The sequence below is a fragment of the Cornus florida genome, unplaced genomic scaffold, assembly GCF_030987335.1.
Source record: "Cornus florida cultivar Cherokee Brave unplaced genomic scaffold, ASM3098733v1 CherokeeBrave_3.0.0_Hap2_Chr03, whole genome shotgun sequence".
In the NCBI taxonomy this organism is placed as follows: Eukaryota; Viridiplantae; Streptophyta; class Magnoliopsida; order Cornales; family Cornaceae; genus Cornus; species Cornus florida.
This window is the reverse complement of record NW_026775573.1, coordinates 14770203-14787411: the sequence shown is the minus strand read 5'-3', so window position 1 is coordinate 14787411 and position 17209 is coordinate 14770203. Positions and strand designations below refer to the sequence as shown.

The 17209-nt window shown below is 29.7% G+C and overlaps 1 protein-coding gene and 1 long non-coding RNA gene across 3 annotated transcripts; one reads left to right on the top strand and one right to left on the bottom strand.

Annotated features, from left to right (window-relative positions):
- Positions 1-305: 305 nt before the first annotated feature.
- Positions 306-1248, bottom strand: LOC132298665 (uncharacterized). Its single transcript, XR_009479922.1, has 3 exons — positions 1097-1248; positions 893-1020; positions 306-762 (listed from the first exon to the last, which is right to left on the bottom strand). It is a non-coding gene; the product is annotated as an uncharacterized LOC132298665 (long non-coding RNA).
- A 7538-nt stretch (positions 1249-8786) lies between these two features.
- LOC132299622 (syntaxin-43-like) lies at positions 8787-16349 on the top strand. Of its 2 annotated transcripts, none has more exons than XM_059796363.1 (8): positions 8787-9238; positions 13144-13417; positions 14087-14176; positions 14472-14549; positions 15248-15325; positions 15419-15484; positions 15569-15649; positions 15782-16349. In XM_059796363.1, exons 1-8 carry the CDS (start codon positions 9045-9047, stop codon positions 15887-15889), a joined length of 969 nt encoding a protein of 322 aa, XP_059652346.1. In that variant the 5' UTR covers positions 8787-9044; the 3' UTR covers positions 15890-16349. The 2 variants fall into 2 exon arrangements, with proteins under 2 accessions (XP_059652346.1, XP_059652345.1); XM_059796362.1 differs by having other exon boundaries at positions 8788-9238; positions 13141-13417.
- Positions 16350-17209: the final 860 nt, after the last annotated feature.

Here is a 17209-nt window from a genome sequence, read left to right as displayed (position 1 = left end):
CACCATTAAAAAAAACTAATGATTTGGAAAGAATTTATTAGAGTTGTATTCATCTCTGCTTTCTTATTTACAGGAAGTTGGAATGAATCAACCCGGAAATTAATTTGCAAATCACGAAGGCACAGAAGACGCCTAGAGTTCAAAAACGAATGAAATAAGCCACACCATTTCATTCCAATACTGAAAACTTCTGTGTGGCAGATGCATCAATAGTTCATCTAGCAGTTTAGAATGATGAACTGGGACGATTACTGTGGATCACTTGATTTACCCAGTTGAGAAGGTAGCCACTCAAGAGGGGTTTATAGCCTATGGCGGTTCTTTTCTCTAGGAAAATGCTATATATATATATATATACACACATTGTGCACTATCAAATGTAAAATTAGGATGATGACACCATCATATCTACAATGATTGCTAAAATGAACTTTAGGCAGCCAACATTGTTTGGTAAATCTTAAAAATTGCTAAAAACATTTTTTGAACACAATAAACAAAAAAAAAAAAAACTATGTAGACATATTCCATTTCCAGCCATTAAGAAAACACATCCAAACTAGGAAAGACATAATGCCATAAGAGAAGAGTGATGAAGTAATATAAAAACTCATATAGTGGTGTTTGGCACCCTTACATGAAACCAAATCCTGATTTAGGGAAGGAAAAAAAATAAAGTAGCTGCATGGAAGGATAGAAGGGGAACCCAGATTCATACGAGAATGTGGAATTTGTCAGAGGCGAGCTTGAAAAGCTCCATCACTGTAAGAAGAGATGGAAAGTGGAAAAGAAAGTAAACAATATTGAAGAGATTATTGTGTCCACCATAAAAATAAATAAATAAATAAACAAAAACAAAAACAAAAACCTCTGTTCTGTTCTAGAAGAATACCTTGGCGGAAGTTGAAAGTGGCCCTGATCACCACAATCGTCACACTTGAAGTAACAAACAGCAGCCCCGTCCCCGTGTGACGCCTCGAATTCATACGTTGTCCCGCATCCACAGGTCACAGATCGATACTAAATTGAATGTATTCGTAAGAAGAAATTGTAATAGAAACACACAGAAAGATAAAAAGGATTCGATTAGACTTACTTGCCACCATATTGGGGTTAACCAGAGGGGGACTGATAAACTCGTCCGCGTCGGAAGAGGGCTTGGGAAGTTCGGCGTCCAAAGTCGGCCGATTGTATTTCTCCATTTTGCTTATTGTGCAAAATTTTGCAAAGTCAATTGTCTGAGCTACTTATTTTAATTGGTCTGGAGCAAATAAGGGAAGTCCTCCTCTTACTCAACATAAATAATCAACAAGAAATTTTATCTTATATAATTCATTAAAACAAATAAGAAAAAGAATCGTGCTTGAGTTGAAAAGACGTTAGCATCGTCGCATTATAAAAGAACTGTATTTGAATTGAAATTTTAGAATAGTAACATTATGAAAAGAACTATATTTGAGTTGAAATTTTAAAATAACTATATTTATGTGAGTCGATTTTTGTTAGAGTGTCAATTAAATTATTTTCCTTTTAAATTATCAAATATTCAATAATTATTTTGACAAGAATTTCACACACATCACTCACACACCCACCCACCTTACTCTTTTGAAGCCTTAAACATTTGAGAGATAAAGGAGATAGCACTTGGACACAAGATCCTTGATAAAATGTTCTTTTTACTTATTGAATAATTATGTAATTTTTCATTTTTCAATGCATGCGAAATGGCATAATTGCATTAAAAATAAATAAATAAATTGTATATATATAAAGAGCAAAATACACTTTTACTTCATAATAATATGAAAAGCCATTCATACCCTTTTATGTTAAATACTATTATAATATATATCTATTATCTATATCTATACCTATACCCTTTTATGTTAAATACTATTATAATATACAATTAAATACTATTATTTTATGTTAAAAGTGTAAAGAGTTTCAAAATTTTAGTATTTATTTATTAATCTAAAAAAATATTTATTAATTGATATTAAAAATAATTTTTGAAAGAGTTTCTATAAAACTCTAACACAAAATACCTATTTATCTATTTATTATGAATTTTTTAATAAAAAAAATCTAATTAGACAAAGATATATTTAAAAAAAATAATAATAATTTCTATATTTTAAGTAAGTGTAAAAAATTTTAATATTTCAATATTTATTTATTAATATAAAAATATATATTTATTAATTGATATAAAAAGAGTTTTTAAAAGACTCTAACACAAATTATCTATTTATCTATTTATTATAAATTTTTTAATAAAATGAAATCCAATTAGACAATGATATATTTAAAGAAAAAATAAATAATTTCAGTATTTCAGTAAAAGGAAATCTAATTAGACAAAATATATTTAAATAAAATAAAATAATTTCTATAAAACTCTACCACAAATTACCTATTTTATTTTCTATAAACTATATCACAAATTACATACTTATCTATTTATTATGAGTTTTCTAATAAAAAGAAGACAATGATGTATTTTTAAAAAAATTACCTATTTCTAAAAAACTCTACCACAAATTACCTATTTTATTTTATATAAAACTCTATCACTTATAACCTGTATTTATCTATTTATTATAATTTTTTTTTAATAAAAGGAAATCTAATTGGACAATGATATATTTAAAGAAAATAAAATTATTTTTTACGTATTTTATTTTCTATAAAACTCTATCACATATAACCAGTACATATATATTGGATTAGCCTTGTCGTGTGAATATTTTTTTAACGCATGGTCTTCCAAATGTGGAATAGGTGCGATGGTTCAAAATTTGTTGTTTTTAATTTGTTGCATTGAGAAGGTAGCAATAGTTGTTGTTGATCGGATAAATTTAACTTGGATTATTAATTTTTTTTCTTTACTTTTTCTCTTTAGATGCATTATTATTATTTTCTTTTCTTTTATTTTTATTTTTCTCTTTCTAATTGATGCTTAGAAGTGGTTGATTTAGTAATTTACTTTGGATTGTGATTTTTTTTCTTTATTTTTTATTTTTGGTTCATTCTTAATTTATCATTATTTTGAGTCATTATTGTTATTTTTTTTCTTTACTTTTTATTTTTAAGAAGTATCATTTTTCTTTTTTCTTTAGTTTTTATTTTTATTTTACTCTTCGTTAGTTTACTTTGAATTTTATATCTTTTCTCCACTTTTTTTTTTTTTTTTTTTTTTTTTCATTCTTAATTTATTATTTTGGGTTGGGTTTCACTGTTTTTTTAGTTTGGGTTGGACTTGATTTTGAAATGAATTTGTTGCTGTAAATTTTTTATATGTTTTTTTTTTTTTTTTGTTGGTTCAATCTTAATTTATTGTTTTGAGTCTTGTTGGTATGTAAAATTTTTGATTTTTTTTTTTTTTTACTTTTGGTGCATTCTTAAATACAAAGATAGTTATTAATTAATATAAAAAGAGTTTTTATACGTTTTTCTATAAAACTCTAACACAAATTACCTATTTATTATGAGTTTTTATTTTTTAATTAATATAAGATGTTAAAACTCAAACCACCAATTTATTGTAAGTTTTTTAATAAAATGAAACCTAATTAGACAAGAAAATATATAAAGACATTAAATAATTTAGTTTCTCTAATTAGACAGGGAAATATATAAAAATTTAATAATGAATTCCTATTAAAAGTTTAATAATTGAATTCCTATTAAAAAATTTAGTAATATTCTTTATAAAATTTTCCCATAATTTAATATATAACCAATTTACATTTTTTATATAAAAATAAATAATAAAGAGTTTCTATTACATAAATAAAAGAGATAAAAGTGTAAAAAGTTTCAGTATTTCAGTATTGGAAAAACTACACATAGAGTTAGGAGTCTCAAACAACAAATTAGTCAATTTTAAAACTTTATTTTTCACTTTGGTTGAATTAAACAAAATAATTACATGTACATAGGGAATCCTTGTTAATGTCCAAAATACTCTCAAAATTATTATTTTAAAATATCAAATTATTCTTTTTAAATCATATAATTTTTTCATCCAACAAATCCAAAAAATTATGAATGCATGGATGCAGTTATGTTAGTCATGTTACGCTTTTAGTTGTGATATATTTACATCTAAAAAAAAAAAAAAAAAAAACTGGTGCTAAGGTCTGCCTTTATACAATTTTTGTTTTTTATATCCATACATTTGTTTTAACTTAAAAAAAAAAACAAAAAACAAAAATAATGAGTATACAAAGAAATATAATATCAAAACATTATATAGAGTGAGGCACAAAATTAATGAAATTTCAGTTTTCACAATTAAATAAATTTTTTATTATGAGTTTTTTAATAAAAGGAAACCTAACCAGACAAGGAAATATATACAGAAAATAAATAATTTAGTTTCTTTAATTAGACAAGGAAATATATAAAAAGTTTAATAATGAATTCCTATTAAAAAGGTTAATAATTGAATTTCTATTAAAAAGTTTAATTAATAATTAAGGTTTTTATCTTTTTAAAATTCTAACACAAATTACCTATTTATTATGAGTTTTTATTTTTTAATAAATATAAGGTGTTTATAATAATTTCTATAAAACTAAAATCACATATTTATTATGAATTTTTTTTTTAATAAAAGGAAACAAAATTAGGCAAGGAAATATATAAAGAAAATAAATAATTTAGTTTATATAATTAGACAAGGAAATATATAAAAAATTTAATAATGAATTCCTATTAAAATGTTTAATAATTGAATTCCTATTAAAGTTTAATAGGATTCTTTATAAGTTATTCCCATAATTTAATACATAACCAATTTATACATTTTATATAAAAATAAAAATAATAAATAATAAATAATAAATAATAAAGAGTTTCTATTACATAAAAGAGATTGAAGGGTTATAGTGGGGTCGTAATTATATTATTTTACTATAAATTTAGATAGTATTTTAAAAAATAAATAAATAAAACCAAAAAAATGTTCGGTACACATATATAAAAGAGAGGAAAATTTAAAAGAAATGATTTCTATCACATAAAAGATAGAAAGGTTTAGTATAAGATTTCACAAAAAAAAAAAAAATATATATATATATATATATATAATAATAATAATAATAAATAAATAAATAGAGAATAAAGAGTTTCTGTTACATAAAAGACATACAAGGGTTAGACTAGGATTCTAATTATATTATTTTATTATAAATTTCAACTCTTTCACTAGGATTCTAATTATATTCTTTTATTATAAATTTGCAAGTAAAAAGAAAAAAAAACCTAGAGAGTTCGGTATATATATACTATTATTAAAAGTACAGGGGTTAGAGAATTTCAAATCATTAATTTAGAAAAATAATTTAAATAAAATATCAATAAGTAAAGTCTAACTAAAATAAATCTATACTTATTACTATACAAAGATACCTAATTATAGTGAGTTAAGACAATTCCTTCAACCAAAACTTCTAATTTCATTCTCTAAAAGTTTCCTACTAATTTTCTTCTTTTCTTACCAATTTTCTTTTATAATACGATTTACATTTCTAACAACCTATTTCTTCATCTATTATAATTTCTATATGGATTAAATAAGATAACTAATATTTATTCTTTTTTTTTAGCTATTAATTTAACCCAAATTCTACTTAAAGATAAACTCTTCTTAAACAAAATAATTCCTTCCACCAATATGACATATCATTTATGTACTCAGGACCATCAACTTTGATCTAATAATAAAGTCAATCTCAAATATTAGGTATGTCTCAAATTTTCTTTTCTCATTGATTTTTTTGTTCACCAAGGAATTAGTAGTATAAACTGACTTTACTCAAAAGGAAATCTAGATTTTTAAACTATGACACAAGTTTTTATTTATTTCTATATGAATTTACCTAATTTAATCAAAAAAATAATGTTATTTTCTACTGTTACAAGTTTAATCTCTCACTAAATAAAATATAGTTTACTAAAATCAATATATTTCTTTTCAATATTCTTCAAATTTTTTGTATCAGAACTTTTATTTTTTTAATTTGATGTATTTATAATTTATATTAAAATTTTAATCAATAATTATATTTGAAATGGAATTCTCTCCTAACCAAAGAAAGGAATCATACTATCCTAATTACATTTTATATGTATGAATCAAAGTGTACAAAGTCACAAATTCAATTATATTTGTGATTTTTTTAAAATTTTTTGTCTAATACTCCATTTTTTCAGTTATTCATGATTCAACATTTACAAATGGTGGGTTTAAATTATCACCGCTAATATCACCCCATTGTTAAACTTATATTGTGATAAAAAGTCCGCTAGAACTACCTAGTCCAAGCAAAAAAATAAAAAAATATATTAAAGCTTCACACCCAAAATCAAAAAAATAGTTAGAACTATTTTATACACTTACTTACTTAATACGTTTTACTTTTTATCTTTTACTATTTTATATTGTTGACTTATTATGATTTACAATTATGACTAATGATTTCAAATTATGAATTTTAATATTTATCTAAAATTAGTATTTATATCATAATTAATAATTATTTAAGTAAAATTTTGTAACTCCTTAAATTTTAATCTTTACTCTTAGAATACTATTTGTTGCTCATGATTCATGAATATGCAAAAATAAAAAATTAAAGAACACATTTGATTTCATTAATATTTAAAATTGTAATTACTCAAACAAGTTGCTAATTAATTATTTAAAAATAAAATTTATTTTGATAATTCTCTATAATTTTTAATTAAAATTATAAAACAACTTTTGATCACATGTATCGCACGTGGTTTTTACTAATATATATATATATATATATAAAGTATTTTGGTGGAATGGCTAAATAATCCCTATATTTTACTTTGTCGTAATAACATGTCATGCTAAGAGTCGGAATTGAGTTCGACACTGAGGTGGGAGATAAGTATAGAGTCATTGATCGTGTGATTGCGTGAGAAAAATAAGGGACATTGGAGGGCGAGAGGATGGCCAATTGGTGTTGAATTATAAGGTTTAGGCTTCGTTTGGGTTGAAGGATTTGGAAGAATGTGGAGAGAAATGATAGGAAGGAAATAAGGTTAATTGTGTTAGGAAGGGTTAACGTGAGATAAAGATGGATGGCTCATATCATAATCCTAAAAAAATGAGATAAAAATAAAAGAAAATAAGGGAAATGATAGTGTTTAAGTAATATTTTTATAATTTCAAAATTGCCCTCAACAATTAAAAGAAGAAAATTAGTAATCCACTCATGTCATATCTATTTAAAATGGTATGCTAGTAATTTGGATGTTATCTTTTTATTTATTTATTTTTTATCTTATTCAAACAAGAATTCTATCATTTTCTTTATTTTCTCTCCTATATATCCAATTATGAATATAAATTATTGTTCTCATTTCATTTATTTTATTTTCTCTCATAACTAATGTTATCAATTTTTTTTTTTTTTTCTCTCCTATGTATCCAAACGAATTGGAATCTAATTGTAGGGCTAAGGTTTTATTGTCCGTTAATTTCATGAACACCATAGTTCATTTGCTTGGCAATAGAAGAAATAAAATTATGGTCTAAAAGTTAGGATGCAACTCGGGTTTAAAGTATAAATTGAGCCTAACCCACCATATAAAATGTTAAATGCAAACCCAATTCTAACCCGATCCTCAACCTAAGCCCAGCCCATCCTTCTACTTTTAAATTAAAGTTTGCAACTTGGGCTTATATTTCGGGTTAAAAATTTGGGTTACTCATATGGCTAATTTTCACACCGAAAATTTAATATGATATTGAATTAGTTATAGATCAAATTACTTTTTAAAAAAAAATTTAAAAACTTTTTTTAAATTCTTAATAAATTACAAACAAATGCTTAGAAAATGAATTATCCTAAATGTTAAAATACAATAAGTTAATATTTAACAAAGGAAGTTGGAAAAAAAAAAGTAATCATAGTTTAAATATTATATATAATGTATTTAATATTATAAATATACATGAAAATAATATTAAAATTTGAGTTTGGGTTGACTAAGTTACCAACACCTCAACACAAACCCAACCTTAATTAAATTCGAATTAAAAAATTTCAACCCAAACTAAATTCTAATTAAATTCGGTTTGGTTTGCCTAATCATTGCACCCCCACTTAGAAGTACCTAAAATGGAGGTTACAAAGAAAGGGTGGTGATTGGTGATGGTAGAGAGAGAAAGTGTTTCACTGCATAGAAGCCCAATATGTGAATTAAAAGGGTATGATTATAATTTTACAAATATTTTTTAACATATTTAATTTTTTTTTTTTTTACATAATTCTTGACGTTTTCACAAAATCAAACAGCTTTTATGTCATTTTATAGGAGCGTTCATTTGCTTTGCTGAGTTCATCTGATGCAATTTGATCTGATCAAATTTTTAGACTCAGGAATCTGTGATGAATTTAAGAACATAAATTTTATAATTTATGAATTAATTAATGTTTATAATGATATTTAAATTACGCTATCAAATATATTTAATTGAATAAGTATTTATTTTGATCAAAATTAAGAATTAAATTAGAAAAAAATAAAGATTGAATTGATTTTTTTTTTTTTTTTTTTTCTAACACCTCCAATATTTTTTTTATTTATGTCATCAATCAATTGTATCATATTACTTTAGTTGAGTAGGTCGAAAGAATTTAATAAGTAGCTTGACCACAATTAAGGTCTATTTTTTGTTATTGTTATTATTATTAATATTATTTTAAGTTTATTCGTGGTTAAATCGGAGAAACCACTATTTCCACTAGGTTACCTCCCAATTGCAGCAACTGGACCGAGTGAGTCAGAAACCTCTAATGCCGACTCAGCCCCCACTCAGAATGCTTCATCCACACCACGATTCACCGATCTCTGATCAGACGATCTCTCTGTAGAAAAGGCCTAATCTTCATCGATTAGACAGCGTTTTTTTGCTCGTATCATTCATCAGATCTACACAGAATTGGTCTGAACATCGTTTAGATTTTCGGATTTGGTTTTGTTTTGGTTGATCGATGGCGACGAGGAATCGAACATTTCTGTATAGAAAGTACAGAGACGCATTGAAGAGTGTGCGCGCGCCGACGAGTTCCTCACCGTCGTTGTCTTCGAGCTCCGGCGGTCCCGTGATCGAATTGTCCACAACTTCTCTTCTCCACCCTAATAGGTCTTATGCACCCCTCAGTACTGAAGATCCCGGAAGTTCCAGGTATATCTCTCTCTACACATACACGCACACACAGGATTTACCTATATATGCATTTGAAATTCCTTCTGGATGTCTCGAATTTGTTTTGGAATTTATTGATTGTGAATGTTGTTCTATGTTATGTTTGCATTAAATTTATCAATTGACTTGAAGATTATGGGATTTGTATAATGTGTTTAAGTAGAATGTTTGAAAATCACTGGCATTGCATATGGAATGAGGGGATTTGGTAGGCTTGGAGCAGAAAAAGATGCAATTATCAAGTTAGGATTGGGTTGTGGTGAATAGTTCTAATGAAATTGAGTGTGTCTGGTAAGTTGATTGTTTATAAACCTTAAGTTGGAGATACAAATTGGATGTAACACAGAGGGGAGTAAGATACATTTTCTTCACTTAAGTTTGTGCGATGTTTCCATGAAAGTATTGTCAAAGGTTTTTAGATTAATGAATGTCACCTAAGCATAAGGCTCCAAGATTACATAGGTATAGATTTAGAGAATTGCAACAGTTCAGTTGTATGGAGCTGGCTGCCCATGATAGGAGTTGCAGTGGATGGATTTTTTTATTACTATACTAACCAACTTCTGTTGGAATGATTTTCCTGTCTTGATCTATTGAAAAGATCATGTAAACAGTAAACTATGATTTTATCTAAGAATATGTCGAGTAATTGTGGACTGTATAGTTATATACTTACTCCATGGCCCAAAAAAGTATGAGACCTAGGTTTGGAGGTTTGATTATGAACTAGGAAGAATTTGCTCACCCTGACTTTTCCATCCAACAGGACCATAAGTGTCAATATTGTATTCCACTGCAGAGAAATCTATTCTATTTGAATGTATTATAATAAGATACATTTTCATTCTTTAAATACAAATGAAATTAAAAATAATAAGTGAAAATATCTAATAAATGTCAAATAATATTGACATGATGATATGTTCAGTTACATGACATAGTTGGTGTCATAAAATCATTTATTGGGATCTAACAGTGATAATCAGGATACTGATAAGATGTACTTTTGTACTACAACATGCCACTCAATTACATTGAATTATTTAGGATGGACAAATCTCTAAAGGTATAATATTGGTTGAGATCCGGGTCCTTTTGGAAGATATCAAGGAAGTGTCTTCCTTGAACATCCAAGATTTATTTGATTGATGGTGAAATTAACATGGTGGATGCGTTAGATCTTAATTTTTGGCCCATGGTGACGATGTGAAAGAGATATTGAATTAGTTATCTTCTCATGGATCCTAAGATGATCAATGAGAGAGTGAACATTTTAATAAACAAGGGGAGTGTTTGTTAGTTTCTTTTAGTTGCCAATTTGCGTAATTTTTTTAGAATTTTTTTTTTTTTTTTTTGTAATAGGGACAGGGAATGGGGAAATGTGTTAGCTTAGTTGGTAACTAGATATATTGCTTCTTTCTTTTTCCTTTTTACTACATGACAGTCATATAGTGCATAATGACATAACCCAAGTTGGCATGGTGGTTTATGCGGCACCATCATATACATACCTTGATGAAAAGTCTGAGGTAAAAGTATTTTCGAGTGATGCCATCCTCAACTAGTGATTTCAACTGAGGACTATACTTGACCTACTGAACATTTATATGACTTTTTTAGGAAGTCTATCTCCATAATTGTTTGTTTATTTGGGATGATCACTATTGGTCCCTGACCATGAGCATATTGAAGGACCACCATGAGTGATCTCCAAAAGGGCCTCTGGCCTTCTAAAGGTATTTACAATGTAAGGCTACTTCTTCTGAAAAAGCCTCATTGTTGGCTTGAATATGGTAGGACCTCTTCTCCTTAAATAGGCTGCCTTATTCTTATATAAGTTCTATTAAACTACTGTGTGTCTCGTACAACACTTGGTTGGGAGCCCAACGAGCATAAATGGGCCTGGTGTATAACCAACCTATGTGGCCCTCTTATAAGCCAAGATGGTTGGCCTAATGGGATCGCAATCGTATTTGGCTTGGTGTTGGTGCTAAGGATTTGTCAAGGAGGTCAAGGCCTACTTTTGTACCTTGACCTAGGTTGAGGGAAGAAAAAGACCATTGACCCCTTAGGTAGCACCTGACCAGACTATCCTTTTTTTTTTTAATTACCTAAAAATGGCCATCACACCTTACTAATTGGGTGTTTAGCCACATTAATTGGCCTTATGGCTGCAAGGTGTACCTACTTCTGATTATGCTTCGATTGGATGATGCTAGGGGTTGGCCTCGGGTTGGCCAAGAGGTCAGCCCACACCAAATCCAACGTGCTAACAAACCCTCAACCCACGTCAAACCCAAGTCTCGAGAACCCATTGCATCTCAATTCACGCCGTATGACACAGGTTTCATGGGTTTTCCAGGTTCCTCGGGTTCAAAATTTTAATGACCCACTAAGAATTTTGTTTTTTTGATAAGCATGGTTTACCTGTTTATAAATTGTGAGATAGAGATTAACCCACTAAGAAATTGAAAGTTACAAAAAGAAACTACTAAAATATATGCATTAAATATTTAAATCGTACAACTGCAGAGATCAGAGGTGCTTGTTTGGTTGATCCAGCAGTTCCTAAAAAGGTCCTGGTCATCACGGATTCAAAGAAAAGGGAGTTTGTTATTTCCAGGTTTTCTGGTTTTGCTACTTATAAAAAAAAAAAAAAAAAAAGGTTTTCTGGTTTTGTCCATGCCTAATTCGAGGAATTGATAATGCATGACCCAATCCTAGATGGCATAGTTGGCAGGAACTTTGAACCTCAAGAATGACCTCTTGATTTGTTAAATCCCAAATCATACCATTTACTTAGGATCTTAGTTAACTTGTCCTTTTCTGCTACATCATCCACATCCCTCTCCTTCCAATCCTATCTCACTGGCCAATTCAGGACTGCTACTCCACCTTGTTCTTTTTGTTGCTGCTTATGCAACTCTCTCTCTCTCGTATAAAATTAAAATTCTGCTTTTATGAATAAGATTTCTAGTGTTTATTTTTTCTCCATATTAAAAGCTGTGCAAAAATGAAATTGTTGATTCTTTTTTGGGTCGTGAGGGTAATTGAAATCATCTTTTAACTTAAAAGTGTTAATACAGTAGCCGGACCGAGCTTTTATACTTTAAGCTTCCTTCCTTTTGTTGTTGTGTCTTTACTTATTATTCAATATATATATATATATATATATATATATATGCATATTTATGTGTGTATGTGTATATATTTTCTGTTCTAAAGTCATGAGAGCCGTGAAAGTATTCTGGCTTGTAAGATAGAAAGAGCTATTGCAAATGGTCTTATTTTCTCACATGCTACTGCTTATTCATTGTTGGATTTTTTTAATTTGTTGTTGATATGTGGTTCACTCAATCTTTTGATGCATTTTATCTTGTTTCAGTTCTTGTGTTTGTTTAGTAGGTTTTTTTATAATCTGAAACTATTTACTTGTACTTTTTGTTCCTTTGGCAGATTACTTTCCACATTTTTACACCTGTTTCAAATAATCAAGGACATTCATCCTTTCCCATTTTCTTTTTCAGTATTTATTTTGGGTTTTGAAATTCCTTTTGTTATCAATACTGGATGTGTACTTGGAATCCTCAGCTCAAGAGACCATGTGATTTTATTGTCATGGGAAAGAAATAAAACCTAGGTCTCATGTTATGAACAAAGCATTTGGCATCATTTCATATGCATGGGGACATCCAGAGTCTCCATCTTCACAAACGAACACTAATTGAGATTCCTTTAGTTTTTCTTTTGAATAATGTGATCTTTATGTTTTCGTGCTACCTTTGGTGACATTACCTTGCAATTTTCTTTGCACTCACTCTAAAGTAGGAAAATGTGTTTTTTTGCCCCGGTTAGAGTCAAATATTGGTTTCCTGCTGCAGTAGAGGTGCACTTACAGTGGGTCTACCTCCAGCTTGGGTGGATGTATCTGAAGAAATAGCAGCAAATGTGCAAAGTGCACGGGCAAAAATGGTTGAGCTAGCCAAGGCTCATGCTAAGGCTCTAATGCCCTCGTTTGGAGATGGTAAAGAGGACCAACACAGGATTGAGGCGCTTACGCAAGAGATAACTGGTCTTTTAAAAAAATCAGAGAAGAGATTACAAAAATTCTCTGCCGTTGGACCTTCTGAGGATTTAAATATTCGAAAGAACGTGCAGGTATGATTTCATAGCCAATGACCATTATGTTGTCTGCTGTTGAACTTGTAACTTCGATCACCTCTTGCAAATGTTTGATGGATTTCTTAAAGAATTTATTTCTCAAATGTTTGATCGATCCCTATTTCATATTTGCTGGAATAAATGCTTTTATAGTTCGGTAGCACAGTCATGTATCAATCTCATTCTGGAACAGGCAGATCTTAATCGCTCTTTTTCTCTCAGTCTCTCTCGTCTATTATCTACTCTCTGGTTTTTCAAGGTTATAAGTACTCTGTTATAGATCTTAAGGGGGAGTGTGCAACTGTGTATCAGTAGGGTATTTTTCACTGATTGTTCCAGCTTAATGCAATTTGGCATCTATATACAGTTTACAGGGGTATGGGCGACTATTTTTCGTTTCTTTATTCTTCTTCTCACTGATGGGGTGAGAATCAGGCAGAAGATAATTCTTTCTTTTTCCGTGTACCCCTGTTCCCATGCAAAATTTTTAATCTAACATGGTCCAAATTGGTGATTTTGGCAAGTCTGTTGTAGGTTGTTTTTTTGAACATGGGTGATCTCCAGGGTTCTGATAATGGCAATCAAAAAATTATATTAGCTTGTATTTTAAACAATGATGGGACATTATGGGGAGCCATGCTTATGCTTTTTTATGTTTCTTGGCAGCGCTCTCTTGCTAATGATGTACGGAACCTTTCTATGGAGCTTCGCAAGAAACAGTCAACTTATTTGAAGCGTCTCCGACAACAGAAAGAGGTCTGTGCTGAATTCTCCGTTCTGTTATTCTTCATCGGATGAAAAATTGTTAATGTCTATGACTTGACAGTTTAAGACAGTTTTGACTTTGCAGTTCAGAATTTTACACAGTTCATTACCCTGCTTTTTGATTCTTGGAATTCCTTTGTCGTCTCTGATTTATTCTGCTGCTCAATGCTGCTTTTATTCTTTTCTAGTTTATCAGCAAGATTTTTAATTTTTTCCTCTCTACTCCAGGAAGTACAGAGAAGTACATGTTTCCAATATTATCCTAATGCAGTTCTTTGTGATGTAGGGTCCTGATGGGGTTGACCTGGAAATGAACTTAAATGGGTATAATGTTAAAAAGGAGGATGATGACTTTGACGACATGGTATATTGAATTTTCACCTTCTGTCTATTTCTCATAGAATCATTTTTGCTACACACACACACACACACACACATACATATGTATATATTAACTAAAGGTATGGGATTCCCATTAGACTCGTGTAATGTCGAGAAATACTATTTGCTTTATTAGTGGTTTGAATTAAATTGTTGATTTAACCATATGGGTTATTTGACCAAGGGAAAAAAAGGAAAAACAAAAACAAAAACGTACTCCACTAACCATAATACTTTTTTTTGGATTAGTTGAGGTTAGTTTTTGTTTGTAGGTTTCCATACAACGCTCGCACACACACCACGTGTGTATATATATACACATATATTTATGACCATAGTTTTCTTAGCAAACTAAAGGAGGCTAAAGCAATGCTTTCAAGCTTGATCCAATGGAATTGTCGTTCAGAGTTCAGCCATAATTTGTAATTTGATTCTTGAGACCAAAGTCACTGTATTATCAAAGGAGTCAAAGGAGTATATGGAACTTATGGGTGTCCATGTGTGTGTGTGTTTCGATTTTTCCTTTTGGATTTCTTTTTTGGTTTTCGGGATTGGGGAATAGGAGAATAATCTGCCTGAAAGATTTCAGGGTTTACCTCCTCTTAAAAATACAATATTTTGGTATATATAATTTTATATTTTTCTCAGCATATGCTCTTTTCTTACAAATAATCTATTTAGGGGTTTAATGAGCATCAGATGGCCAAACTGAAGAAAAGCGAGGCTTTCACCGCAGAAAGGGAAAGAGAGATACAACAGGTAAGGAAGCTCGGGGCTTACTGTTTTTAGATTTTCAAATTAAACCGACTTAATGTATGTTGCTTTATTTTGTACTACTTTTGGTTGTAATAGGTTGTGGAATCAGTAAATGAGCTTGCTCAGATTATGAAGGACCTATCAGTCCTCGTGATTGACCAGGTTTGATGCTATAGATTGTGTGTAATTATTCTTGGACTTCCCTAGAGATTCAAGGTGACTAATTGAATTTATGGCTCCAAGTAGGGCACTATTGTTGACAGGATAGACTACAACATTCAGAATGTTGCATCGTCAGTTGAGGAGGGTTTAAAACAGCTGCAAAAGGTCCTCTACTCTCCCTTCCTCCCCTAAGTTTCCCCTTTATATGTAATTTTTTACTCGGTTCTTGTTCATTCTTCATTCCAATATATATATATTTTTAATGTTATTGTCATGTTGGATGCGTTGGAATTACAGGCAGAGAGAACACAGAAACGAGGGGGAATGGTGATGTGTGCTACAGTGCTCATTATCATGTGCTTCGTCATGTTGGTCCTCTTGATTCTCAAGTCGATACTTTTTTGATCTATGAACATAATATATCCACCAGATCTGCCTACAGTCTTGTTGTTGTAACCCTGCGTTATAGTTGTCATACGCCAAGATATGTCGAGGTGCAATGCCCAATGGAAGAAGCGGAAATTTTGAATTACCCCCAAATGAAAACACTCGATCAATTAGTTTTCTTCTCAACTTTTTATTATTATTTTTTGTTTTCATCTTTTTTCACCAGCCCGGGGGGAGGAGTTGTATTACTTGAGGGAGTGACATATCTGCAGGACATGTACAGAGCATTTTACTGTAACTCGGCGAGGGTCTTTTGCTGCAGCTCCAGCTATCATTTCTTTAGATTTTCCAGGGAGATTTTGTAGTTTTTCCCACATTTCTCATTTTGTGATGATGAGATGAAATATAATTCGTTATATCAATTGTTTCTTGTAATAAAATGAAATGCATTCTGTTTCGGTGTGTATAGAAATTTCAACTTAGTAGGGCTGTAGTTATTCCCTAACAATACTTGCGTATGGCTGGCTTATTGAAGTTGTATTTAGATTTGCCTGTACAAAATGCATTTGGATGAGGAAGATTCTGATTTAACCGTACACATCTAGAATCGGTAAAGTTTAAAGTTTTAGTCAGGGTGAGAGAGCGCGCAGACTATGAAAGTGACACCCATTAAGAAGGTGGGAGTGAGAGCGCACGTGGAGTATGAAAGCGACACTCATTAAGAAGGATTTTGTGACTTAGGTGGTGAAAGTTGAAGGTGAAGGAAGGATGATGAAGATTTTGAGGCAGTATGGAGTTGCTTCTTTCCACTTTCTTGGTTGGGATGAGATAAAAATTATCAACAATTCTGCAAGATCACACTTTATAATGAGATTGCAAGGATTATATAAGAATCAAAGTTGATTCTCCTCTCCCCCATTATACTGATACAGATGAAATATTGTTTTTTGGATCTAAATTTTTTGAATGTTTGGTTGTAAAAAATGTAAGTAAAATATTTTATTAAAACTTAACAATAGTAACTTACACATCAACTGGACCCCAGTCTTTTATGTTGTTCCCGTTGCAAAATACTGGATTTCTATCCATACCATTTCTATTCCTTGAATTGAAACAAATTAGAATTCTCAACTCTCTACAATGTCTAGATGATAAAATATTTTCAGGAATAAGCAAATCATAATGATTTTTGTCTATATTTCCAGTTATCTTTTGATGTTTTGCAATGAATTCATCAAAGTTCTTCTTATCAAGAACTTCAATCTCGACTTTAAAAAATAATATATATATATATATATATATATATATATATATATATATATATATATTACTTGAAAA